Below are 27,950 nucleotides of genomic sequence, written 5' to 3' on the forward strand. Positions count from 1 at the left end.
AAGTTCTTTTCCTTGACAATGTTCTCTCTCAGCAAAACAAATTTCCAGCTGAGAGAATATGTTACATCTGCAAACCCATTGAGCTGTATGTTAGCACTAAAGATAAAGATAAAAGACACGTTTTATTAATCCCTCAGCAGGGAAATTCACACTTCACAGCAGCTCAAGAGACAGAAGCAGAAAGGGGGGAAAGTGATGAGTAATAAATAAAAATAAAACTACACAAAGCTAGAATCAAGATAAATAATAATCAAAACAATAATGATAATGTAAAGAGTAGATTCTTATAATTGCACACAGGGATTAGCATCAGATGTTTGGACAGTATGATCACGAAATGATAGGATAAAGATAAAAATAATAAAGATCATAAAGAGTATATACACTGTGTACAGTTTTCACAGATACAGATGTGACATGTTGGATAATTGCATCCATAATTGTAAAACACACAGTGTGTCGAATTACACTTAAAGGGTTGTCAAGAGTGGATAAATATAACTGCACATAGGGTAAATTACACACATTAATTAGCACTGGATGGTTGGACAGTATAAATACAAGTGTATGCACAGGACAGTTTCATGGTTTAAAAATAATGCATACAGTATATAAATAGGAGAATACATAATTCAACAAAGTATATTATATGTACGGAAATGTTTGCAGGCATATATGTAACTGGAAACTGATACATATTATGAAATAATAATTACTTAAATATACTGTAGTAGATACCAAGCTTTAAACATCCGCATCTTCTCTGTTGTAAGGAGTTGCATTATGCATAAACAAGAGACTTTAAACATTTCTAACTATGTTATTCCACCTCATTCAGCATTTTAAGAATCATTCATTTCATTTGTTTGTTCTATTTAAAATCCTGGAGGGATAACTTTGATTTTCAGTTGTGCTGAGTCACATGTAATTAATGCACACACACACTTAAAATCAAATAGGAATAGAATATGAATACATAGCTATAACTGATAAACCGCTAACATTACCAATGTAATAAAAATTGCCAGGCTTAATAACTCATGAATAATTCAATTTCAATAAATGAAATTGGAATTGTAGTTATAATCAGTAAGAGCTGCAGCTATACCTCGGAATGGTATGAATGAGGTGAACTCACAGTTTTGTTGTAACATATTCTAAGTATGTGGGGCAGTATATCATAAAGCAGATCAAAAATATTAACCTCACAGTGTTGCTCAAGGGATCGCCAGTCAGTCGGCATCATCCTCTGGGGACCATGAATAATCTTCATAGAGAGGTTGGCACATCTAGAGCTGCATCACAGTGGTGCAATGACCAACCAACATGGCCAACACTAGACAGGCTTGTAGGACTAAAATAAGGTTAAGCACTTTAAATTACTAAATACATTCATATAAATGCTACCTAAACATGGGTTAATGCTGTAGTGTACATTTCAACTAATGGCATTGTCTTCCTGTTGTTCCTCTCTTGTCATCTTTCTGTTATTGGGTTGAAGTCAGTGGGTTTTTGGCTTGCAGACTGGCCAACAGATGCTGATTTGTGAAACCTGAGAAAGCACAGCGAGACTCCTGAAAGCCTCCCCGTTCTCTGCCATATTTTCCCTCCACAAGCCCACTTTGTGCTGCTGTGGGAACAGAGCGGAGGCAAATCAAGTGACCAAAATTTCTTGGTCTCGGATCCATCTGTCGAAGGGAGGCGAACGCAACTGGACCGTGTTCACACTTGACAAACCGCTGACTAATCCGGGCCAATTACGAGACAAGCACATTAAAGCTGGGCAACAGAGATAGAAGTCAAATCCCTCATTTGTGAAACCGCGTGTGTTTAATGAACAATGCCATTATCATCAGCGCTGTTGATCACACAATGAAAATCCATTCTGCGGAGGTTGCACGGCCGACTTTAAGGGAGAGTTTCTCGCTATGGCACAAACAGATTCATTATTTGAATGGTAATTTTCCCCCCGTTGGTGCAATTAATGAATCAGACTTTTCATCGTCACAGCTCAGTGGGACCGAACAGGTCGGGTTATTAAAAAGTCATTGCTGCTTCACTTGGTGATCTCGGGCCAAGGACTAAATTAGATTGGTAATGTATGATTGCCCTCAATTGGTGGTTATATTCAAAGTTTATGTTAATGGAGAAGCAGCATGACTCTGTTCTTTCCAGTAAAAGCTAATATCATGAAACACTGCTGTTCTGTTATTTAATAACAGATATTCTTATTGTAGCTATTATTGCATTTGAAACCACCAACAGTCTCCTCATCTGCTGTAATAGTACCATGAAGGGTATTTTCTCTTTGGTCTCATGTCTCTGCTGTTGACAGGGGATAAAGCAGCGTAATAGCTGTTTGAATTGATCCCCACAAAATGACACCACATCTTGGCACATGAGGCATTGTCCTTGTCCCACGAAGACGGTTTGCCTTTGGAGCAGGAAGTGACTGTGAGTGGTGGATTTCACTTCCTTTCGGCATTAATCAGCAGAGGGGGGATTTATTTTAACATCCTCAGTCCTGTGTGTGCCGTGTCCTGTCTCGCCAGGGAAAATAGGAATATTGCTTCTGGGAAAGAAGGGAAAAGAGGAAGGAAAATTGCTTTGATGCTCTCAAATTTTGCCTGTGTTAGCCACTGTCTCCTTTTTATTCCTTTCTCTTCATAACATGACGCCAAATGAGATCCAGCGAGATTTTATCTCTGAATCTGTTTAAAATGACAAATCAGTAAGACCTATACCTGCTCATTCATATTCCTCTGTTCTGTCTCCTTCTCCCTCGTCAACCTCTCTAACTATTTCTTTCCCTCTAACTCAAATCACAGGCATCTTTTTCCCTGGAATTCATTTCAGCCTTGATGGATATACTAAGCAGCGACGGCTTTTGATTTAGGCCTCTGATGCTGTCTGCCTCTCCTAACATCCACTTTGGGTGCAACGCTCCATCACATTGATTTCTCTGAAGATGAAACTCTGATTGAACAGACCTCTCCTGATGGCCGAGGGCCCCCATGTGTGTCATGTGCTGTTGTAGCATGCGAAGGAGGACGCCGACGCACCCAAACCGGCCAACAATGTAATACTGGTGAACCAGTGCACCTTACGTGACCTAGTGAAAGATGAGTCTCTTTTTTTGTGTAAAATTAATTCCATCTCAGCTCCTCTTAACCAGACTTTGTGGAGATGAAGGATACAGAAAGGTAATTAAATGCCTACATCTCAGACATTTGCACAGTGATGCTTGCAGAGCCTGATAGATAAAATGCCCAGCGATCCAAAGAGTAGAAATAGGTTTTTTATTTTGTCCTCGACTCTTTTGAGGCTTCTTCACATCACAGCTCAGGTTTTCATCCAGGAGTCTTTGTACTTGGATAGTGATTTTGCAGCACGATTTGCCTGCAAGACTCAGCGCTTGTACAGGAAGCAGCACATCATCTACAGTCATGAATGAAAGACACTATATCATTCAGTGATGGGATCATGGCAACCAAAAATATCATGCATTCTGGTTCTTTCACAAGCTTATTATAGGTCTTTGGCAAATATGACAAAATTTGTTGGGTCAAAAATATACATACACTTGTAAAGACCATGTATATCATGGCAGTCTTGAGTTTCCAAAGGCTCCTATAACTCTTTATTTTCCATAATGTGATTATTAAGACTCGAACAATCATGCATTTTTTTATTGACTTATTACAGGTCTTTTGAAATAGGACAAAATCTACTGAGTTAAAAGTATACATACAGTAATGCTAATGTCCTTTCACCTCATTTGGCCATCAACTAGGTGCTTTGGGTCGGCAGCCACAAGCTTCTAGTTTTGTCTTTGACCACTCTTCTTGACAGATTTGGTGCAGTTAAACTAAATTTGTTGGTTTTCTGACGCAGACATGATTCTTCAGCACAATGCACAGGTTCTAGATTGGGTTTAAGCCAGGTCTTTGGAGTAACCAGCCTGAAACCTTAATACTAGTGTGATTTAACCTTTTTTTTAAAACCACTTTTAATGTACAGTATGTTTGAGGTCATTGTCTTGTTGGAACCACCAACTCCATACAAGATTTTATTTCTAGAAGACCTTTGAATCTATAAAGGATCCAAAATGCATTATTGATTTGCACATATATTTCAATAATTCCAGCATAAAGTATTCAGGGGTCATTGGAAACTCGAGACTGCCACCATATACATGGTCTTTACAAGTGTACGGAAACTTCTGGTCAGGACTGTATGTGTGCGTGCAAAAGCAAAGGATGATGATGGTTATGTATGGTGTCAGACCACCATACCAGAGTTAAAACTTCATCTAATGTTGATTTTCAACTGTAATCTCTCCCTATCCTTAATTTACCTTATCCATATGGTAGTTGCAAACAACTTGTGAATACTGACTTGTCATTAGATTATCAGTGTAAATGAATATTCATACGGCTCAGACTGGCTTTAGTGTGCATGTGCCAGTGGCTTGTGCAGCTAAACACAGGCAGGTGGTGTAGAAATGTGTCCAACATTAGAATGAAGGTAGCCTCTGCATAATTCAGTTGAACCTGTCTCCTTTAGTGTCCTAAATCTCTCTGTCTCACTTCTATCCTCATCTAACCCTCCCCATTTTAAATGCAACTCTCTCTTTCTCTTTGCATCTGTTTTTTTAAAAAACATCTCTCAGCACTTTAACCTTCAAGAGATCATAACGTATCTGCAGCATTTATGAGCAAGAGCAGCAGCATTGCCCTTCCTTTTAGAAAAGGCTCATTATGCCCGACCTGCACATACACACACACATGCACTGCAGTTTTTGGGAAATTATTTGATCACTAGGTTCTTCAATTATGCATGAAGGCAAGTCTCTTAATTAAATAAATGTGGTTACTCCTTCATTTTATTACTTATCGTGTTCTTTATACAGAAATAAATGGATTTGGAAGGAATTAGCGGAAGCTCTAATGACCCCCTGGTCATCATCAGCTAAAACCTTCGTCTAGAAGTCGCCGCCTTATCTTCATGAGGAAAGCTGCTCCTTGCGTCATGTGCTATATATCTCAATGGACACGCACACAGACACATGTAGCACTTTTTGCATTGGATTAGGATCAGTCAGCGAGCTTCTTTTGTTCTGTTTCACAGCATTGCAAGCGAACAAACTTCAAAAGAAAAGACTTTTCTATAAAACACTTGATGTATATTATACAGTCAAGCACAGATGCTGCACTGTAGATAGATACTGTATATTAATACAGGAGGATCAGATCCTATTTTCACCATTTTTCTACTTGGTGGACAAAGAAATCTTTATTTTCAGTATTGTTGACATTACTGATAATTCTAACTTCACCATGAATTTCAGCTCATTTTTTAGGTCACTACATTTTTAAAGATCCCTGCTTAGGACAAATAGATCACAGCACATTTCAGTGTTTACATCTTCCTCTCAGCCATAAACGTATGAAAATAGGGCTGTGTGCATCAGTTGAGGGGGCTAAAGCAGTGTGTGTTCCCAGTTGTGCCTTCTGTCAACATCTGATCAAAGCAGCGCACACACACACACACACACACACACACACACACACGCAGTGGAAAAACACAAGGATCAAAAATGCACACACATGCATGAGCTGGGTTACTTTAGTATACCCTCGGGGTATTGAGTAAGCCTGCTTCTTGATGTTCCCTGAATCGTTACATTTATCACATTGCATCAGTAGAAAATCCCGAATAAACCTTTTAACAGGCTCCTTCTCATTAATGCAGTAAATATACGTCATATCCCAGAGGCCAGTGGGTTTATCTTGTATCTTGGTTTACAAAACCCATGATGAAGACTTTTTGTGGTTCCAGTTGCAAGGTTGAAGCAAGTGAAATGCTTTTTATTAGTATGAATAGAAAGAAACACACAATATTCCAAGCAAAGCTTTTATTATTGTGCCCATTATGACTACATGTATTTCTTAGATAGTTTTTTCCTGCCATTTACCCATGACTTATTGACTTTCTTATTTAATAAAGGTTAATCTACCGATAACAGGGATTTCTAGCTTTGCATTTGAGACAATACATCTTTAAACAAAAGCACAAGTAGAGCAGACAAACTGTATTTCCACGTTATGTAACAGCAACATTGCATGACTTATCTTTCTGAATTGTTGATTTGTGAATATATTTACATCTCTGCAGTAAAACAATGAGCTTTCTATATTCAGAAAGTATCATAACAAAAAGCAAGAAAGTTATAAACACAGTTTGATGAAGTTCTAAAATCTTTATTTTGTAATCTGTCCAAAGCTTGAGGGTCTCTAGAACAAGTACCAATTGGTCTTTGTCACAAGAAGGTGTAATTAATAATCGCATTTCATTACGGAGAATGTTCCAGGGCCATGAGCAGAGTCTTTGCACATGTTATTAATTCTACCTGAGATTTTCCTGCAGTGACAAATGACAGTGTCATTGGGATCATATGCCAAATTAAGTATGTTGTATTTAACCTACGTGTATTTTGTGCCTTGCAGGACCGTGGCTGCCTTCCTAGAACCAACTTCTTCTAGAGGTCTCTTCTGCTGCTCACCAAGTGTGTGCTCAAAGGGAATTGCATTTCTTTGCATAGTATTGCATAAGTCTTGACCTTCATTGATCAATATATATATATATATATATATATATATATATATATATATATATATATATGTATACACAGTATCTTAGCTGCTCCTGTAGGACTGCACTGTTCTGGACAGACCTCAGATGTTTTACCTAGAATCTGCTGCAACCACGCTCCAAAATTGAGGATTACAGTACCCAATTCCCCCGTTTTTGGATAAGTATTGGTCCTGAAATGTGGAAAAACCCTTCCTAAAACCACTTCATTGCAGCTTGTGCGTGTAATTAATATGACGGTTCAGACTTGTGCCGTGCTGAAAGTGATACTCTCACTTGGTCCCATCAGCTAAGATTTCCAGTGTGTGTTTTATAGAAATGTGGCCGGTGTGCACAGTCAGACATGAATTTGACATGTTAAATTGCCGTGAGATTACCAGAATGGGGTGCATGTCTGAAAGGGACCTCAAAGGGGCTTATGTCAGGTAACTTGGAGTCCCATGGGACCTTAGCTCAGTGGTGTGTCTCGTTGGGACCTTGGGATTTTCAATCCATACTCAGCACAGATGTTCCTGTACAGTATCACAGCCATTTAGGGTATGTTGTCCCAGCTTACATTCTTCAACCTGCTACTACTGGCTGCACTGTCTCAGGGGCATCTTTGAGCAACCTGAACATTGCTGTCTTCGACCCCTGCCTCTATTGCTCTGGTGCTCAGGGTCTGTTCTTGTGTTGCCATGATGAAAGCCTCTGCGCAGCCCTTCAAACTGGCCTTTTCTTGTCACTGGTTGGATTTTTTGATGTCAGCCGCTTCCTTCATATGCCGATGCTACATTCCATCAGGGGAATGTATTGTCGCTCTCTCTGTTTTTCATTAATGGTGCTCTCACCGTACTTGTGATTCATTTTAAACATTTAAACAGAGTAAATTACACAAACTTGTCTCTCAAAAACAAGTCAGTCAGGTCATTAGCAATGTAAAATTTATTCTGAAGAATGTTAAAAGTATCAGACAGAAGATATATATATATATATATATATATATATATATAGTTTTCATTCATTAATTTTGCCTATATGTACTTTCACCATATTCCATATGGCATCTCGTTTTCCCTAAAAATCACCAGGTGTTCATGTAATAAACAGACACCGGCTCTTTTTGAGTGCAGCCTGAAAAGCGAAGATTCATCTATTTTGTCCGTTGTGAGTTTCCATACTACGGACTCCGGAAGCACAGCTGCAGTCCCTAAACAATCAACATGTAAGCAAATATTTTCACGATAAAGGCATTACATTCCGTTCGTGTTTACTGTCCTCGTTTTAACGTGTGTGCAATGACAGCCACTTGTATTTTTAACTGTTTCGGACAAGTCTTTGAACGTAAAACGGCGAGTTAGCTAAGTTAGCAGAGCTGTGTAAGTTAGCAAACTTCCCGGCTGCAGTGCCACATCGTCACAAAATGACAGCAGGGCCGCTCTCACTATTTTATTATTGTAAACAGGCGAGAACCTATCGATAAGCTTATCTCGACTGTTTTGCTGCTTTTAACTCCGTGCTAAGTCCAGCTAATCACCTAGTAGCTTGTTGTTAGCCAAAGTTTCCTCCTATCAAGGCATTTAAAAAGATTATTTGTAAACAACGCTAAAACTTGATAGAAGTGTGAAGCTCATATTAGTTGTTATCTAAAGGCTATTTACTAATTTGTCTGCACACGAGTAACTACTATTGCTGTGCAGAAAGTACTGTGTAAGCAGACTTGAAGTTGTTCTTCTTGTCGCTGAAGACGATCCTTAATGACTCTGTTCCTAAAACATGCAGTTAAACAAGGACAACAGGTTAAGTAATGGAAAAGTATTGAACTACTATATATAGCTGAAGGTATGTGTAAAGGAGCATGTTTAAAGTGGACAGAGTTTATTGGTAGTTGTGCAGATTCTGATTATAGGAGTAAATACAGATATTGGCAGTAAATACAGATTATTTACACTTTATACACATGGGATAGATGGACTATAATGCAGTGGTGTAGAGAGAAACATTACTGGGATAAGATATTATCAGGCATGTCTTGTGTCTTGTAGTTTTCCTCTGTGGTTATTCCCCAGTTTCATTTGTTTGTCAGGCTTATTACCTGCAGAAAGACACTGTTTTTTGTCAGTGTGTTCTGAATTATCTGTACATATAAAGTGCTGAAGCTTTTAGTTTTGTGCTGTAAACTTATTTGGATTGGATGACAAGCACACAATGGATTAATACTTTCTAACTTGTGTTTTTTTCCCCAATTGTTCACAGGGGTTGATGTTGGAGAATGTCATCAAGAGGCGTAGTCCTCCGTTTGCAAGTCTAAAGAAGGTGACTGGACAAAACTGATTGTTAGAGGCTTCAGCTACATTTAGATAAGTTGATTTCTAGTCAGCCATGGATCGGGAGGAGGATGAAGAGGAGCTGACTGTCGATGCACCTAAAGAGGTGGACATGTTTACATCAGTGCGTTGCCTTGGTTACCTCTCCAGCATCAACCTCCTTGTGGCAGTGTGCGTTGGCATGTACGTGCGATGGGAGGTGACAAACGAACCCATGATCCTGGTCATCTTCATCTTGGGCCTCTTTGTTCTGGGAATTGCCAGCATCCTCCATTACTACTTTGCTATGGAGAAAGCCAGCCAGAGCTTGTTCCGTTTGTGGTTTGGCTTCCTGCTTGGCCTCCTGTGCTTCCTCAACAGCCCTGACTTGGATTTAAATGTCAAAGAACTGGTCGCCAACTATCTCCTCCTAGCCAGTGTAATTATGAAGGCAGTGTGGGCTGTAACTGAGCGAATATGCAGCTCCATTTATTACAAACCCACCTTGCTGACATCAGCTGAGTTGCTGGAGCTCTTGGGATTTGGCATTGCCAGCACTGCCAGGGTTCTTCACCATTCAGTGGCCATAATAGGCTTGGTAGTGGCCCTGGGGGCTCTCATTGTGGACTTGAGGATGAAATCCCTCCTCGCTTTACCTAACCTCATCAGTTTTGCCTTGGTCACGTCTCTCGTGTTTTTCCAGGCCTTGGGCATCATGGCCAACCCTTATGCTTTAGGCTGCTACCTGGGCAGGCTGCTCTGTGAGCCTGTGCTGGATTTGTACTTCAGTGGGCTGGGGCCTAGTCAGCGCTGGATGCCAGTGCTCTCTCTAGGGAGGGTATGGAGAAGACTGTCCCTGTTTCCCCTGAGTCTGACTGAGCTTGCTTTCTTTGTCCTGGCTGCCTTAAAGGTACACTTAACATTCTGCAAAAATTACCATGTCAAAACTCAATCATGTCTTGAAATTTTTATGTCAGTGATGCAGGTTTTTGGATTAATGACACAGCAGTTTTTGTAGCTTTAATCCATATTTTATGTGTGTGTTTAATTATACTTTCCTCTATTCTTACACAGCTTGGCCACTTGGATCTGTGGTATCTGGTCATCCCAGGCTTCTGCCTGTTTGGCCTTTTCTGGTCTATCTGCCACATAATTTTGCTGATCACAATTTGGGGCTTCCACACCAAGTTGAGTGAGTGTCAGAAGGCCTGGCGAGCCCAGCGGTCCAGCAGCCGGAGCCTGGAGCAGGTCATGGCCTCCAGGGGCATCCGACACTTCTGCCTCATTTCAGAACGCCTGGTGTTCTTCAGTCTGCTCTCAACAGTCATACTAGCAGCTGTGTCCTGGCAGGTAAGATCCATGAGGGCATATTAATACTACTAGTACAGCTTGTGTCAAAAGTGTTCAATATAAAAGGTCTGTCATTCATCATCCAGTTGTTTATTATTGCAATGATCATTGTCACATTTGTGATAGCAATGATAGTCATATCATATCGCTGAAAACCTCTTGGCCATAGTTAAGAGTTTCATTCAGCAGCTCACAGTAGAATATTTTAGTCTAATTTATCCTCTTAGCAGCTGTAGTATCATTAGCTTCATGACAAGGTCTCTATAAACATATTACACCTATGTTATAAACTCTGGAGAGATGCTACTAACGGTGTGTAGTTAGTAGTTGCTCCCCAAACTGAGGCACTTCTGCTCTCATGCGGAACCAATTTAATTAGCACTTTAATATCCCTATCTACTTGCATAAAGAGCAGCAATAACTTATTTGGCCTTATTAGACGTTTACCTTGCTGGCATCTCATGGGTCTGAGTCCTAATTTGAGATCTGCACAGTGTTGATGTCAGTTGCAAATTTGCCTGAGGTAGTGGGAGCTGTTTGTGTCCTCATATGAGAAAGTTGAAGCTCTTGTATGTGGTATTTGATGTTTTACAGCTGTTTATTTGTCTGTGCGGTTGAAATGCAGTAAATGTAATAAATGGTCAGTTAGGTAAAGCAATGTTAATGTAACAAAATTTGTGGTGTTACATTCGATTCACTGCTTTCTGTAGAATTAAACAAAAAAAGTTCCTTTTTTCCAGTTGTGTATATTATATCTTCATGTTCTCAAAGGTAGTGCTGATTTACATTTGAATGTGTAGATTGTCTAAAAAGCACAATATTGATTTTTGTACAACTGTATGGTGTAAGAGTGACTTTTTCTGCAGAAGTCAACTTTTGAATGTTTGACAGTGAAGAACATAGCTACTCTCACAGTTTTGAGTTTTAGGCTGACTGCAAAATCTTCGTTCTCAGTCTGTGAGAACCACTACTAGATTTCATTATGTTGCACCACCTTCATCTATATCATAACATTATGTATATATGTTGTGATTTGTCTGCTTGTAATATTGTCATTCAGGTACTGGAGAATATGGCATTATATTATTGTACAGGTTAAAATTTCAATAAATCAGTGGAACAGATTTCTCAGCTTGGGCATAGGCAGTTCATTTTGTTCTGCAAACAGAAGTACGGTGAGACTTCTGCGATACAGTTCCATGCTCTGAAATCTAAGCGGCTTTTTAAATGCTAAATTGCATTTCATAACGTCTCTGAAAAAGAAAACGGTTGCACCCTAAGTCAGTTTTTACATTATAGCTTTCTATTATGTACTTTTGTGTTCATAATAATGTATGTGGGTTTTTGTGTGGCTAGCTGACTCAAGCATTACCATTTAAAATAAAGAACTGTCAAGTAGATGTCAAGAACATGGAATTATAATAGACTTATTCAACACACTCAGGGCTGCTCAGAGGTGCAGGCTCATACACTGCTGTAATTATTCTGTTTTGGATTGATACTTGTGATGTATGTTCAGTCTGCTGTCGTTTTGTCTCCATTTAGTCGAGTCCTGTCATGTTTTGTCCTGTGATAATAGCGCAGTGTCAGTCCCATATTGTGTAGCTGTCTTGCCAAGTGTCAGCGCCAATTAAGTGAGTCTGATTACCTCGCTACAAGCTGTAAGTGAATGAAAGTGACTCTGATTGTTTGGATTCTTTGCAGCCCTCCAACGGTCTCTTTCTCAGCGCTCTGATGGTGGTGCTGCCTTTGGAGTCTCTGGCCCACAGCCTGTTCCATGAGCTGGGCAGCTGCCTAGGGGGAACCTGTGTTGGCTACGCCCTGGTTATACCGACCTCTTACTGCAGGTACTGAAGAGAGAAGAGGCAAATGAATCTAGGGATGTTTACAGACTAACGTAGATAAACTCTTTCTTCAATCGCTCATTTTTCACTGTAATGTATAGCATCTGCATCCCAAAGAAGCAGCACAATCGTAGCTAGAAGTAGAGCAAAATTCTCGTTTGTGCAGCATAACAAATGCCATAATTTGTTTCATAAGAAAAAGTTTAATTTGTTTGATTACTTTTTTTCACAAAAATTAAGAAACCTGTAATCAGCATGTATATTTTTCCAAGAGCTCCAGTTGTAACCAATACTACAATACTTTTAAAAGGGAACTTACTCTGCATACTTATGAAATTTCATTGCTTAGACCTTTAATTTGTTTTCATAATTCTCTTTTATCTGTTCTGTGTGAACACAGCCTGCAGTTCAGCCCAGATCTCCCAGAATGTCCCTGACTTTGATTAATGGTCACAGCTGACTGTCTGATGGCTTCCTGGTTGCACTGAGAACTGCAGAAGTTTATTTCTTTACAAGGTCTGATTAGCTCAAATGGTGTCATTTGGCAAATTTTTAAGTGAGACGTAGAATAAAGTGATTTTGATGAATTTATCATGATCTTAAGCGAAGATTTGACAGCTTTTGGCCCTTCATAGATGATTAGTACAGAGAGAAAATCTGATGATTCTCTGTCTTTGTTGCAGTTTTGTGTTTTAGTAAATGGTGCAATTGAGGAGTTTGTAAAGTTAAAATGCCTCTCAGACCTGCCATCAGGCTATTTATTTTTCTTGACTACAATCATTTAATTGGTCCATCAGTAAAACAACAGAAAAATGGTAAAGAAATGCTCACCTCAGTTCCTCATCCCCTCATCCAAGGTAACATTTAAATAGTTTGTTTTGCCCAGTCTTAAATTCAAAACCAACCAGTGTCATAAGAGTTGAACATTTACTATGATATTGCACAGAAAATATCAGCTGTCTGGGTTTTAAAGAAAAGCACTCCATATAGTTTTTACATCTTTGGTTCACGGTCAGTATACTGAAAAATGAATCATGCCCAAGTTGTCATCTTTTTTTGCTTCAACCAACAATCAAAAACCTCAACTCTACAGTCTGTTGCTAAAATCAAATCTGGAGTCGGCCAGACCAGAAATTTGCATGTGTTTGCTGGGAAAAAAATGACTTCACCAGTTAATAAATCATCACAACAGTCAGTTAAATCAGCTGTACTGTCAGTTAGCTTAGTAAAAATCCTGTACTTATTTTAGTAGTACTTGTGAATGTTTCATATTTCAGATCTTGACCACAAGAACTTGCACTTCCCCTACTGAAGTTGCAACTTGTTACCTACCAATTAAGGAAGTGTCTGTTCAGTTTACTCAACTAACCATTTCATATTTAGTATGCAGCAGCAACATACTGTACAGTATTCACACAAATAAACAAATACTGTGCCACATTTTCCCAATGTCAAAGCCTTATTTGGCATCACGGTGACTGGTAGACATGATCACTCTTTCAGACTCCCTTCTCCGTTCGCACAAAACCAATTGGATAAACAGGCCAATAAGTGTGCATAAACATGCCGCTAATGTTTGGGCCCTTAAGGGATCATTCCAGTCCTCCCCCCGCAGCATACTAAGTTGTTCAACTGGAACACATAGCCATTAGCTGCTGCCGATGCTTCTCCCAGCGTCCTCGCAGTTGACCAAGCTTCTTTTTTTTTTTTTTGCAATCGGCTAGTTAGTTTTGAAGTTGCCGACATGTCTCCTCCTCCTAAGCAGCAGCAGCTAGCCATCACTTAAACTTTTTTTTTTTAAATTCAAGAGCACTCAGCTGTCTGGAAAGCTGACCTTTTTGAGATGTTTAAGAATATTTATATTTGTGATGAATATCTATATATTGGTGCTTAGCTTTAGCATTCCAAGGGGAAGCCAGGCACCCAAGTGTTTAACTCTCCAGGTGGTTTTGGATGCAGGCCCATGTCCTATTGGAGCTGTGGATGCTCTGTATGCAAGGCCACATATGCAGGATCCATAGGGAGGACTGAGAGCATGATGAGAATGCAGCAGTGTATAATCGGCTGTTTGATGGCTGCAGATCATGTTTTCATGATCCCCCTCAGAGAGACTAGAGAGATAGGGGTGAAGAGGGGAGGCACATAGGGTAAAACATGGAGGGCGAAACAACAGGAAGAAAACACATGGGGGGAGGACTGAGGTTGTAAACATCGAGGGAAGGTGGTGGTAGAAGCACAAAGGGACAGACGGAGCAAAGGAAGAGGATGGGGAGGGAGGGCTAGAGCTGTGAGAGCTGTGGAGCAAAGGATGGGATTTTTTTCTTATTTTGTCTCTTTTTTTTTCCAAGGATGAAAGAGTGTGTCACAGAGGGAGATGTGGTGGGAATCTCAAACTACAAGTCCTTACCTCCCCTGGGTGTCGTGAGATCTGAAAAGATTAGATGGGTTTAGGGGAACGGTGAGACTGCCAAGTCGTGCACATGTTGCAACATGTCATCCCGTGACCTAGTGGAGTTTAAGTATAAATATCTAAAAGTTTGTTTGAAGACACGGCTAAACAGTGGAGTAGAAGATCCCTGGTTCGCGTCCTGGCCTTCCCGGGATCTTTCTGCATGTTCTCCCTTTGCATGCATGGGTTTTCTCCAGGTTCTCCGGCTTCCTCTCACAGTCCCAAAATATGCTGAGGTTAATACATTTTTCTAAATTGTCTGTAGGTGTGAATGTGAGTGTGACTGTTTGTCTATATATGTAACCCTACGACGGACTGGCGACCTGTCCTGCCTTTGCCCCAAGTCAGCTGGGATAGGCTCCAGCCCCCCCACGACCCTAATGAGGATTAAGCAGTGTATAGATAATGGATGGATGTATGGATGCTCGAAGAAAATTGTTTCTCATTCTCCACTGGGACAGAAGCAAGTAAAAACAGCTTAATCCAAGTTGTGCCAAAATCTACAGCTGAGGAATGCTTTCTGGATATCAACAGATAATGACCATTATCTGTCCACTAGATGAATATAATCACTCCTCTGCCATCCACTTTAGATAAACTTCACCCTTTTCTTGCCAGGATGAAGTCATAGGTGATAATCGGGGCCCAGCGTGTGATATGATTTCTATACAGATATCTGTAGTAGTGAAGTATGACTTCTGCTTGGTTATAAAAAAAAAGAAAGTGTACGCCAGCATTGAATAACTGATAGCATTGGCTTGATCTCTGTGTGTGTATCCCCTTTTTGTTATCATCCACTTGTTATTATCAGCCAGGGCTTTATGCCACGACCATCCACACACACTTTGTCCTCAGCTATCTTTAACCTCAGTTTCCATCCTCAGTTTTTGTCACCCTGCTCTATTCTCCTCTCTATATCCCCTCCTTTTTTCCCCATTTTCATTTCATTCTTGATTCCATTCTCATCCCTGAGGCTAATGTCATTTCCTACAGCAGTGATCCCCTCCACTTCTTCTTCTTTTATCCTCGTTTCTCTCCCCTGGCGACGTAGACAGCTACTCCACCCTGGCATGTCACTCTTTTGCTTGGGCCCTTGTGTCTTTCTTCTACCCTAAACCTGTGGAAGAAAAAGATTGAGTTTTTCTCACAGCCTCTCGTCTCTCTCTTCTGTCCAGTGCTGGTGGCCAACCCACTCTCCTGGCTCCTGAGCTGGTGCAGCAGTTGAATCTCCGTTCTACAGGTATGCTGAACAACATGCAGCGCCTCTTCTCCCACCACATGATCCAGACGTTCGGCTGCGACTACTCCACCAGCGGCGTCACCCTGGAGGCCGTACAAACCAAACTGCGCAACTTTCTGGAGCTCCGTACAGCAGACGGGCCCCGTCATGACACCTATCTGATTTTCTACAGCGGGCACACGCAGAAAGGCTCTGGGGCTTGGGTTCTGGCTGGTGAGACATTGTCTTTTCTTTGTCTTCAATGTTCCTTGCTCTTTTTTAACTTCTTGGTAAATGACCCATCATTTCAGCTCAGCCTAAGCAAATGACATAACTTGAGAATAAACACAGTGCTGTAGCAATAAAGCAACACACTAATGAAATATAATAAGATGAGAAGAGAAAGTTAAAAGCCATGCTAGCAATGATAATGAGCCAATTAGTAATGTCACATATGATGATGAAATATTGCACATGAAATTAAAGCATTGCACCTGAAAAATGAAGTATCGCCCCTGACATTAACAGTGTTGTACATGAAAGTGAAAGATTGCAATGTACAACAACAAATGTACCACTTTGAAATCTGCTCTTCTGCCCCCAGTAAGAATTGATTGATTGAACCGAGACTGTATGAAAACTATGAAGCAAGCAAGTACAAGTCTGAATAGCTAGCCAACAGCAGCAAATAATCAAATAGTTTAAAGTAATGGATAAAGGGTTTAGGAAGAGAGAGCATAAGTAACAGAAGTATTTGAGTGAAGCAAAGATGCACTGGAGTATGTAGGGACGTCCTGAGCCATCAGAAAGATTGGGATCAGGGCTGATGAGGCATTTTTTAACTATCGATTGTCTGCTGTCACACAAGTGTCAAAAAGTAGCTAAAAATGCAGATTTTAAGTAATTATCTTCATAAATGCAGCATCATCAACCAATAATTGATTCCCCACATTGGACTTGGTGCAGATATTGCTGTTTGTAGTCACAGGTACATTTTTTATTGGCATGTAGGAACGCTGTCCGAGTCAAAGCCTCATGCATTATGGAGTCTTGCAGACTGAGGATATTAAAATAGAACTTTTTGGCTGCAATGAGCAAAGGTGTGTTTGGGGAATACAGGGTTCTGAATTTCATGAAAAGAACATCTCTCCAATTGTTAAGCAGGGGGTGAATCGATCACGCTTTGGGCTTGTGTTGCAGCCTGTGGCCCAGAAAACATTTCACCGGTTGCAGGGAGAAAAGCGCGAATCAACAGAGACAATTCTGCCGACAAACATCACACGGTGTGTGAAAAAGCTGAAAGTGATAAGTGGACGGCTTCTACAACAGGGTAGTGAGCATAAAAGACGTCTGAAAATCAACCTGAAGAGGCAGAGGGTAAAGGGTTTGCCATGGTACCCACAGTCCCTGACTTAGTCATATTAGAAAACCTGTGGGTAGACCTCTAAACAACAGTGCATGTGAGACAAAAACATCTCAGAATTATAAATCTTTTTCAAGAAAAAACGTTTTCAACATAAACCTTAAGACCCTTTGCCTTTTTTTTTTAAATCAGGAAAAATGGATATGAAAGTACTCTCATTTCAAAATGTTAAAAAGAATGTCATTTTTAACTTTATGCCTTTTGGAGACTAGTTCGTCTTCTTACTTAACAATTCCTAATCGCATAGTAATTTGACATGCCCAAATTTTGTTTCATGTCACTGTATTTGTAGATGTCTAAAAACACTCCTAAGCATCTAAGCAACTTTTAAGCATCCTGATTTATTATTCAACAGTACATGCTATGCGTATCCTAATTCATTAAAGGAGATGACATCAAGTTCTTCGTACCTTAACTTCAGCCTTCACTTCAAATCATTTATTTTGGCTTCCTCAGACATCTTTGTTGTGTTTTTCAGGTTTTGTAAACATCAAAAAGATGCAATTTGTCACCTTCAACCATCAGAAAAAAAAGTTTTTTGACACATCATAAGTTGGATATCTGCTTTATCTCTTCAAAGCTGTATAGTTGATATCACATCTAAACAGTGCATAATTACCAAAGACTTGAATCAAAGTTAAAATACAGCAGTTCAGCACAAAAGTGGAATTGACTGCCAAGCTGTTGTGTCAGATAGTATTAGGTAGATATTGTATTCAGACTGCAGACTCATTTGCATTACAGTCTGATTTCCATTCCTTTCATTTTCCCGTTCTCTCACTCAATCAGGCTGATTTGCACAGATCAGACAAGCAAGCCAAAAAGAGTCAAATGTGCTGTGAAGGACTCAGTACAGAAGTTCGGTTCCAGTAGAGAAGATTCTGAGAAAGTTGCAGACAGTCTGCTGTGACATGAGCCTTCCCTCCACAGAAATGAGAATCACAGCAGGTTAACTCCGTGTCAGCTCCAGCTCTTCTGTTCTGAGATTACTCGATGTATTATCTGTGTGTGCTGCTGCAAACGGGAGGGAAAAAATCCCTCAGTCGCCTTCCTGAAGGGTCGTTTTCAGGCTGCGTTTAGTGGATAATTGTACACATTTCCCGAAAACGTGGGCTGAAATCCGAGTTGGGAAGAGTTGATGATTGCAAGTCATATTATTTTCTGATCCCTCTAGTAATTAAGCCTTTGTCCAGTGCAGAATTATACAGGGATCCATGAAACAAGTAGTTTATCTGTGCACTGTTGATCACAGCAGATACATGCAGATAAAATTTAGTAATGCAGTTGGAGTGTTTTCACATTGGCTTGTTGCAGGTTTGTGGATAAAGCCTAATTTCCTTTTCAAATATAATTCAGTCCTCGGTGAAGCAGTTCTTTCGCCAGCAATGGAATTTTAAATTTTTGTCTTCAGATTTTCTGTAGTTACCTTTCCTATGATAAGGATTTTGAAGCAACAGGAAGAATTTGGTACCACAGCTGTGATGTTTGTGTTTTTGATCTGCTGTCTGGAAAACAGCATCTTCATGTAATTTGTGAGGTTGTGTTTGTGGTTGTGATGGCAGCATTTAGACAGAAAGACACTGAAACATGTGAGAGTTGACAGGTTCAGTCCCTGCAAAGCCACTGTGTCCATCAAAGGCAATGTCTGCTGTTGAAATAGCTTTGAATGTGACACGGACCCAGTAGGGGCTTAAATACTTACTAATTGACCGATATGGGATTTTCAGGGCCAATACCAATACTGATTATTGGCAATCAAGAAAGACAGGTGACCAATATTTGTAACCAATCTACTGTTTTAACAGATGGATGATAGCAGAGAACCTGTGATTATCCCCCGCCTCTGCGAAGTGGAAAAGGGGGGATATAGGTTTGGCCTCCGTCCGTCCGTCCGTCCGTCTGAGATGAAGGGGACAGCTTTTCTCAGAAACTATTACAGCTAGGATGTCGAAATTTAGTGTGTAGCTTCACACCATGGACACCTTGATCAAGTTCGAAAATGAGACCTGTGCGATAATATTTAACAGAGTTATGGCCCTTGATCACTATTTTGGATATAGACTCATATGACGGGGACAGCTTTTCTCGGAAACTATTACAGCTAGGATTTCCAAATTTAGTGTGTAGCTTCACACCATGGACACCTTGATCAAGTTCGAAAATGAGACCTGTGCGATAATATTTAACAGAGTTATGGCCCTTGATCACTATTTTGGATATAGACTCATAGACATCACATGTGGCGGGGGATATTGATGACCATGTCGTCTTGTTATCAATAAGGGTGACTATAACTGAATATGTAAAATAGAAATGGGGTGATTCAATTTGGAGACTGTTCTGTTGTTCTGAGAGCAATCAGAGATTGATCAGTTTGTCTCCTGCAGTTACATCTGCGGTTCTTCTCTTTTATCTTAATCTTTCACTGTTCAGTTTTATTCCCCACTAAGGTCCAAGTCTAACAGTATTGTTAATTATTGTTTTCCAGACAATAATTGTCTGGGGAATGGCCCCAAACAAGGCATTTAGGGCTGCCATTTTAGCCGTTAGCATAGCCTTATCCACCGTTAGAGTAGCTGATTTCCTGGCTTGTGGCAACAACTCGTGTTTCTTGTTCAGATTTTTCAGTTTCTGCTGGAGAAACATTTCTGAGACCAGAATGTTACTACAGACACAGAGAAAAGGTTGCATCAGACCTGAAATAGTGCATTTAATTTATCAGTAATTGGCCAATGAAAATCAAGGTACCAGTATTTGGCAAAATGCCAAATATCAGCCACAATAATTAGCCAGGCCAATAATCAGTCTATCCCTGCCTAACCCTTATGGATAAATACTTGACAGTGACATGTTGTTCCTGTCCCGTATTTTCTTTCTGAACTTCTTTACTCATCTCTTCTTTCTCAAACCCTGCTCTTACTGTCTAACCTCCTCTGTTTCAGGAGGTGAGTATTTCCACTTCACCCAGCTTCTGGAGCTGTGGAAAGAGAAGAACGCCGGCCACTGCTCCCGTCTCATCCTTGTCCTGGACACCGAAAACTCCCTCCCCTGGGTCAAAGAAATCCGCAGGGTGGAGGGCGTCTACGTAGCCGTGCAGGGGGCCGAGCTGTCGGCCGTCATGGTGGACCCCGAGGCTGGAGATACTCCTTTGCTTGGGGACTTCACTTCTGAATGGGTGGAGTTTAACTGCAACCCAGCCAGCGAGACCCAGTGGTCTGAAAAGGGAAGGACTGTGACGGCCGTCTATGGCGTGTCCAAACGCTGGAGCGACTACACGCTTCACCTACCGACCGGAAGCGACATCGCCAAGCACTGGAAGACCCACTTCCCCAAGGCTACATATCCCATGGTGCACCTGTCCAACTGGTGCTGCGGCCTCAACTTGTTCTGGTTCTGTAGCATGTGTCTGCGCTGCTTCAGGAGGTGTAAACTGGCCTGGTTCCCTCCAGCCGTGTTGGACACCGGTCAGGGCATTAAACTGGTGCACTCGTAGATAACATGGGAGGTTGCTGTAGAAGTTGTGACATAGCAGCTAGAGTTTGGTAGGTACAAGGTGTTTACATTACAGATAGCTATACTTCTATACCTACTACATCTACTGTATGCACATGAGGGATGCTCAGAGCGTCATGTTTTCTCCTGACTCGTGACTGTTATGCTTGCACATGTTCCACGTACTCGACAAACGTATTTGAAATTTTTGGTTGCCCCTGTATACACGCAAAGACACAAAATTAGAGTAAAAAGGCAGCAAGTTTGGCCTTCAGTCAGCAAGAACTCCTTAAGTTTTGGTTTGCATGATGTTTAAATGCTTTAATGCAAGACATTATGTGGAGTATATGACAGAGAAGCACTAGCTCAACACTATCTGTTGCCCAGAATGAAATTGTGAAGCAAATTCAGCCTAAAATAAGACATGTATATGCACACACACATGTGAAGGATTTTTTTTTAAAAGACCAGAACTTTTTTCATAGGGAACCTGGGAAAAATGTATTATGTATTTGTGGCTTTTATTTTTTTTATGGTTTAATTGTGTCAGACCAAAAAATATTACATCAAGTGTCTCAATTTCTGTGGGAAGGTTTCCAGATTATCTGTTGTCGAATTGTGCCATTTTCTCGATTACATTAGTGCCTTAAAGATGGATCATCTTTAATATGGATGTTTAATTATTTGTATGTACCAACCATATATTATATCTATCTTTGCCTTGCCTCTTATCAGAGGATTTAGCAGGTGTCCTTTACTTAAACTGTGAGGCTTCCGACAGAACGGACATAAACGACCGCTGTGAGGCTGAACTCGGCGACCTCTCTGGTTGTGGGAAAGTCAAACCACGAGGCCGACCTGCCGCGTTTCGTTGTGGGATCCTTTACTTGTCACGTTCAAAGTATTCAAATATGCACATATTTCTGCACTGAACAAAGAAATATGCATTGGCTATGAGGCTGCATATCATCACCAGACGCTGGCCCTGTCTCATCCGGTTTATTTACAGGAATTAATTCAAGTTGAAAAAGCCGTTTGCTTTGTACAAACAGTGCGGTCAAGTTTTCGAGCAGTTTGTCTTTGCGGTGAAAGAGTAGCTTGTCATGCAAAGCAGCAAATTATAAAATGTCCCTCTTTTCTTTTTTGCACTGAATTTACAAACGCCTCTGTTGTTTTGTATCTCTCTCTTTCACACATTCCTAAATTCTGGAGTGAATTGCTGCCTTTTAAGAATTTGTTTCTGAAGAGGTCAAGTTGCATTATTGGCTTGTACAATTCCATGTGCCTCAATTGTCTTAAAATATCAGAGTTAAAGTTGGATAATAAACTGATTAAAACAACTTGGAAGAAACTTGAGTCTGATTAAATTCCAACTAGAGGAAAAGAAACAATAGATGGGGAATTGGAAAGTGAGACATGGTGCTGTGAGTCGGGGTCACCTAACACGACTGGCTTAACACGCTGAGTAAATATGGATTCCGCTCTGTGGAAATGCTAGCATTGCCTGGCAAATATTAGTATTACAAGCTGAAGAAAAATGAGAAAGGGTAAAGGGAGAAATGAAACAATACATGACAGACTCTCTCTGAGGGATTTGTTCGCTGAGCTTTCACCTCAGTTAGTCTCAGTGCCTGGCTGGATGTGTTCAAGGCGCTGCTGGGTATTTCACTGGTCTCAGAGAGCAGAGCTATGTCCTAGCTCATGCCTGAAGCGTGCTATTAGGCACAGAGCAAGGTTTGGGAGGACCTCGGAAAGATGAAAACTGACACTAGGAGCAACGTTTCACATCAGCATTCATCTGTAGCACACAACAGAGAGCAGAGTTAGAAAAGCGGCATGAACCGGAGCAACCTTTCACCACTCTTAAGTATGCTGTTCTTAGATGCTGTAAATATCAACCCATTTAGGAAATATGAGCAATAAGTTGAGCAGTGGCAATTAGTGAAGAAGATGTCTAAATGCTGCCCTGGGTGGCTGCTGGAGCCTGGAAGCTGCGGTTTGAGCTAAGGTCAGGGATTCATGTATATGACGGGAATCATTTATGAGAATATTAGATTATGGGTCGGATTCATCTCCTAAACTGGATTAGGTAATAAAACAGTCAGCCGCCTCTGAGGCCCATGTGGATGTGCTGAGTCAGAGCTGCTGCGCACACACACACACACAAACAGGGCTACACATGTGGATACAACCGTACACACACCAATTCTTTACCGCCTCCCTCTCTGTTCCTGTGCAGCTGAGTCTCTCATCTGTGGATAATTACTGCCTGTCATGGGGTGTTACCTTCTAATGCAGGCAAAGTGATATGCCTGACGCTCGCCTGCAATTTATTTGGAGAAATAAGAGTGCTCTTATTGCCCAAGTTGAATCTTAGCACAGCGACTACAGGAACAAATACAGCAGCTGTTCCTCTGTCACTGGTTATTTAAATCTTTCTGAAAGCACCACGGGGGGCAATATTATGCCTTTTTCTTGAGTTTTATCTTCCTTGTAAGCCGGTTGTTTGGTGTTTAAGCTTATGTCTGTCCATTATTATCTTGAAAGGCGTCTCTGCGGGGAAGATGAGTTTGATTTTAAAGCTAAAATGAGCTAAGAACAGAGGGCTCCTCCATCAATTCTACAATGCAGTGGTATCCAGCAGGGTAAATGCACTAAAATAGTATACAGTGTGCAGCAGAGGTGAGTGCATGGCTGAGCAATATCACTTAAATGATCAGCTCTTAACAGTTGCATTATTTCTAAGTTGACAAATTGAGTATTTCATCATATGAACAATCAAAAACAAACCCTTCAGATTTTCATACACTTCAAACACCTTTGGCATACAAGTTTGAAGACTTGCATTAATTAAAAAAAATAGGGAGTACAGCTGTAATTTCCATTTAGTCTATTTGAATCAATAGTATGATTTGTGAACCCCAGAATGTTTTCCTTATGAGCTGTGTTAATCTGCCCGTCTTCATTATGGCTCCACATGGAAAAGAATTGTCAGAGGAACTGACAAATCTGTGTTACACTTCATGAAGTTGGAAAATGATACAAGAGGATTAGTTTACAGCTAGAAATCAGTCAAAAAAACTGTTGCAGCGGTAATCGGGAGGAGTAGAGTTAGCCATACTACTAATCAGAGTGGCAATTTACTTAAAATGAAGCCACAGAAAGCCCTACTTTCACTATATAGCCCTTAAAAATAGACAGGAAAGAGCCTCATGCCAGAACAAAGTCGGGACTACCACAGTGAATGCATAGTCCCGACAGTGAAGAACAGAGATCTTTAGTGATGATACGGCTTAGAGGTAGGAATAGACAAAAATGCTGACTGATGAGAGGACTTGTCAGAGGCGGAACATTCATGCAAATATTACTTTCACAATATACCTTAAAAAAAAACCAAAAGAGGTGGACCAGACGTGAGCCAGGCTAGGACGACCACAGTGAATGCATAATGCTGACAGTGAAGAAAGACGTTCGAGTGATGATACGGAGCTGCATGAGAAAGGTGTTGGGAGGTGGCGTTTATAGATGAATGCCTCTGGATATACAAAAATACTGGCTAACAAGATGACTTGTCAGGAAAATGTTGGCATGATAGCAATTCAAAGCACAGTGCCAAAAGCCCACAAGAATTTCTGAGGAAGAGAAAAAAAGAGAAAACTTTGACCTGGCCAAGTAAGTTGCCTGACTTGAATCCAATAGAGCGGCTTTGGGATATTTTAAAGGGAAAGGTCGAGCAACACAACTCCTCCAGCAAAGAGTAGCTGAAAAAATAGTCTCTGAAGAATTGCAGAATGCTTTCCTGAAATTTTAAGGGGATTGAGTCTGTCATCAGAAATAAAGGTGGCATACAAAGTACTGACAAAAGAAACTCTCAGCAATCATGTTGCATTAAGTTCCTATTGGGCATTTTTAAGACCGTAAATCTAAACTATTAGTTTTTAATTATGCACAAGAGCAAAAACCCTACTGTTTAACTTAGAAATAATACAATTCCAGCAGGATGATACAACTCACTTGCCATCTTTACTGTATATACATATTTACTGAATGTGTTATTGTTGTTTCCTGGGAACAGAAACAGTAATGAGAGAAAAGATCACAGATTCAGCAGCATCCTTGTTCCCACTTTTTTCTTTCGCCCTGCTTTTTAAAAGGCCTGCTTGCTGTGACTCGCAGTATGTCCGACATTGAAATGTCAAAGCTATTATCTCAAATTACAAGGGCGTTTAGTGGCCGTTTAAGCGTGCGACACTCCCCACGATGCAGATAGTCATTTGGAGGAGGCTGCCCAAATCTCCCCGCTCTCTGGGAGCTCTTTCAACGTTGTACTTTCTCCGAAAACCATATGGCCATTTTAATATCATAGTTTGTATCAGATGCTACATTAATTGGCTGGAACCCAACTGGCAGCTGGCAGTAACTTCATATTTACCACACTGATATAACAGCGGCATCAATCTTCTTATCGACCTTGGCAAGAGACTAAATAAACATATTTCAAAACAATTATTTTTTTGTCCGGCGCAGACGAAGTTTTTCCAGGAGTCAAAAACTACTTTAACTGGAAGGCAGAAAAGTATTTGATCCCCCTTAACATTCGCTGCCAAGATAAGAATGTCAGTTGAAAATGTATAGATTTTCAAATTCAAGGCAGAGATGTGAGGAGATTATTCATGGTACAGGGATTGGAGTTACTCTGGGCAAGGATTTACGAGCCGATGCAGAGGGGGAGGAGTGGGTGAGGCGGACCTTGTAGCCTCTGTTATTACACATATGCCATTTTGTAAAGTGAAGGTCAAGATTATGGGAGGATAAAGGAATTAAGTGTGTTTTGTGTGGGCAGGCGTTCAGGCCGCCTTGTCCCATTGTTGTCTTGGCCCCATTTTCACTTAAACCCCCCCGCATTGTCTTATCTGGATCAGAAAAGGAAAAGAAAATGGATGTAAATGCAGGCTGCACACAGTGGAATCAGAATGAGATCAAAATCCCTGATGTGGAAGAAGCAAAAGGCCTGTGACACGCAGTGATACAATACGAGGTGTAAAGGGAGGCTCTTTCCGATCAGAATGGATTGCTAATTTTGAACTCATCCTTAATCAAACTGTACCGCTCTGGATATTGGCTCTTGTAAGCAGCCAAATATACTTAGTATGAGCCAGATGATGCCGATACGCTTGATTCAATTAAAAGTGTAAATTGGAGGCTAACAAGACTGTCAGCACTCTGTGTGGGATCGGAGGTTCGGTAATTAGCTTTGTTGTCACAGTCTGGTTGAGATGGGACGGGGCGAGGCTGCGCTAGGCTAGTGAAACAGATGAGCTTCCTATTCAGATCTCACATCTGGCAGCCCAGTTGTCTTCCAAAGTCAGCCACAGTTTACCCCTGTAGGACTGTTTCCCACACAGTAATCTACACATGCTATTTTGAAGGCTGAATTGTGCTGAGAGTATGTCTTCAGTAGAAAGTGTTGTACAAAGCGGAAATGATCTGGGGTGCCTAGGTAGCTCAACTAGTTGAGCAGGCGACCCATGAACAGGGGCTATAATCCTCGATGCAGTGGCCTGGGTTCAGTTCCAGCTCACGGCCCTTTGCTGCAGGTCTTCCCCCCTCCTATTCTTCTCCCTACTTGGATATCTGCTTCTTGACTAACCGATCTAATAAAGCCAACAAAGGCCAAAAAAACAAGACAAATTCAGATATGAAATATGTTTATTCACATTCTTACACAAGACTGGCATAATTTCAAGACCGATATCATTCGTTTTTAAAGTAAATATGCAGCAAATTCTTTGCTTCAAACCCAACAAAACTGCAAATTGATGTTTTTAGGTTTTAGACCCGTTGAGACACGAGATGCGTAACATTGTTGGCTTCGTTAATCTGGTAAAGTAAGGGAATTCCTACCAACAGCAGTGATGAGATATTTGTGCAACATTTATCATAATAATAAAAACAAAGGCCAAACTTAAGCCAATGGGAAGTCTATCAAACTGTCCTAATAAGTGGACAAACCAGTATTGACCACCAAGTTTACTATTCATCGACTACTCCATATTGATAATTTAATGCCGGCAATACCACAAGGAAACCCACAGGGACCACATTTTTCGTCTATTAATACAACTGCTTGTAGTTTTGACGTGTGTCATGTTGAAATTGATATGCAAATGTTAGTTCCAGCCTAATGAGATTACAGCTTCTACAGAAAAGTGGCCAGGATGCTCATTCAGACATAAAGCCGACACATCCAAATGCAGTCAGATTCATTGAAAGGGCTCCGTGTCCGAAAGGGCAGATTAAACCAATATGCCAATGAGTTTTAAAGGCTCTGTTAGTCAGTTTTATTACATTTCGACAGGGCGAGGCTTTGCCGTTTCCCCCAGCTGCAGCCTGAGACTACAGACGTGACAGCGGTTATCAATCTTCTCATCTAATTGCTGGCAAGAAGGAGAATTTCCCAAAACATTTATTCCTCTAGCGTTTTTATGTCTGATGAAATTAACGATTAAAGAAAAGAAGCATTTGAATAGATTTATCCTTAGAGATGAGGTTATCTCTACGGTACAGACTGGCACAATGTGATCAATACTGATGAACTCATTGACTTTAAGCACGTAACACCAATGTATATTTGAAGTCAAGGAATATATTGTGCCCAAGCAGCACTACTCTATATCTGTGAAGGAACATCGAAAAGTTCTTTGGTCTCATCCAGAAACAGAGGACGTAACTCCCATTTTGGGGCATAGCCTGTGTAGACAAAAGCGCAAATGTTTGAAGCAATCGAACATAAAAAAGGAGGAAAGCTTTGAGTTGGTGTTTTGTTGCTCCAGGACAATGTGCCCAGATGACAATGAGCTAAATGTGGCTTTGAACTGTTAATCCAACCTGCAGCATCTGACTTCTGTTTCCCAAACTTGGGTTTTCGCCATTTTCTGATTGATGAAAACGTCATGCATGCTGCATCTGAAGGCTCAAGATGTGACCTTCTTTCATGAAGGCATACAAAGCCTAAACATTAGTGGACCAAGTGCATTGAAGTTAGGAGATTTTGTTGAAAAATAATGCTAGAACCTTCTTCTCTTGTGATGTTTTCTGGTGAGGTCAGATGGGTTGTAGTAGACTGGAGTGGACAGCACTGTTCTGTCCAATCTTTGAATGTCTTCACGAAACCCTTCATTGAACAGAATCTGAAGTCAGGTAGAATTATCTCCAGCCAGGCTTCCCATCCTGC

The 27,950-nt window shown here is 40.7% G+C and overlaps 1 protein-coding gene across 5 annotated transcripts; it reads left to right on the forward strand.

Annotated features, from left to right (window-relative positions):
- Positions 1-907: 907 nt before the first annotated feature.
- Positions 908-22,056, forward strand: tmem168a (transmembrane protein 168a). 5 transcript variants are annotated; one of them, XM_051951395.1, is made up of 8 exons: positions 908-3,079; positions 6,510-6,568; positions 7,725-7,858; positions 8,890-9,849; positions 10,014-10,289; positions 11,994-12,136; positions 15,758-16,035; positions 20,167-22,056. In XM_051951395.1, exons 4-8 carry the CDS (start codon positions 9,016-9,018, stop codon positions 20,715-20,717), a joined length of 2,082 nt encoding a protein of 693 aa, XP_051807355.1. In that variant the 5' UTR covers positions 908-3,079; positions 6,510-6,568; positions 7,725-7,858; positions 8,890-9,015; the 3' UTR covers positions 20,718-22,056. The 5 variants fall into 5 exon arrangements, with proteins under 5 accessions (XP_051807355.1, XP_022078550.1, XP_022078534.1 ...); XM_022222858.2 differs by lacking the exon at positions 7,725-7,858; XM_022222842.2 differs by lacking the exons at positions 908-3,079; positions 6,510-6,568 and having other exon boundaries at positions 7,693-7,858.
- Positions 22,057-27,950: the final 5,894 nt, after the last annotated feature.

The sequence above is a fragment of the Acanthochromis polyacanthus genome, chromosome 1 (genome assembly GCF_021347895.1).
Source record: "Acanthochromis polyacanthus isolate Apoly-LR-REF ecotype Palm Island chromosome 1, KAUST_Apoly_ChrSc, whole genome shotgun sequence".
Taxonomy (NCBI): domain Eukaryota; kingdom Metazoa; phylum Chordata; class Actinopteri; family Pomacentridae; genus Acanthochromis; species Acanthochromis polyacanthus.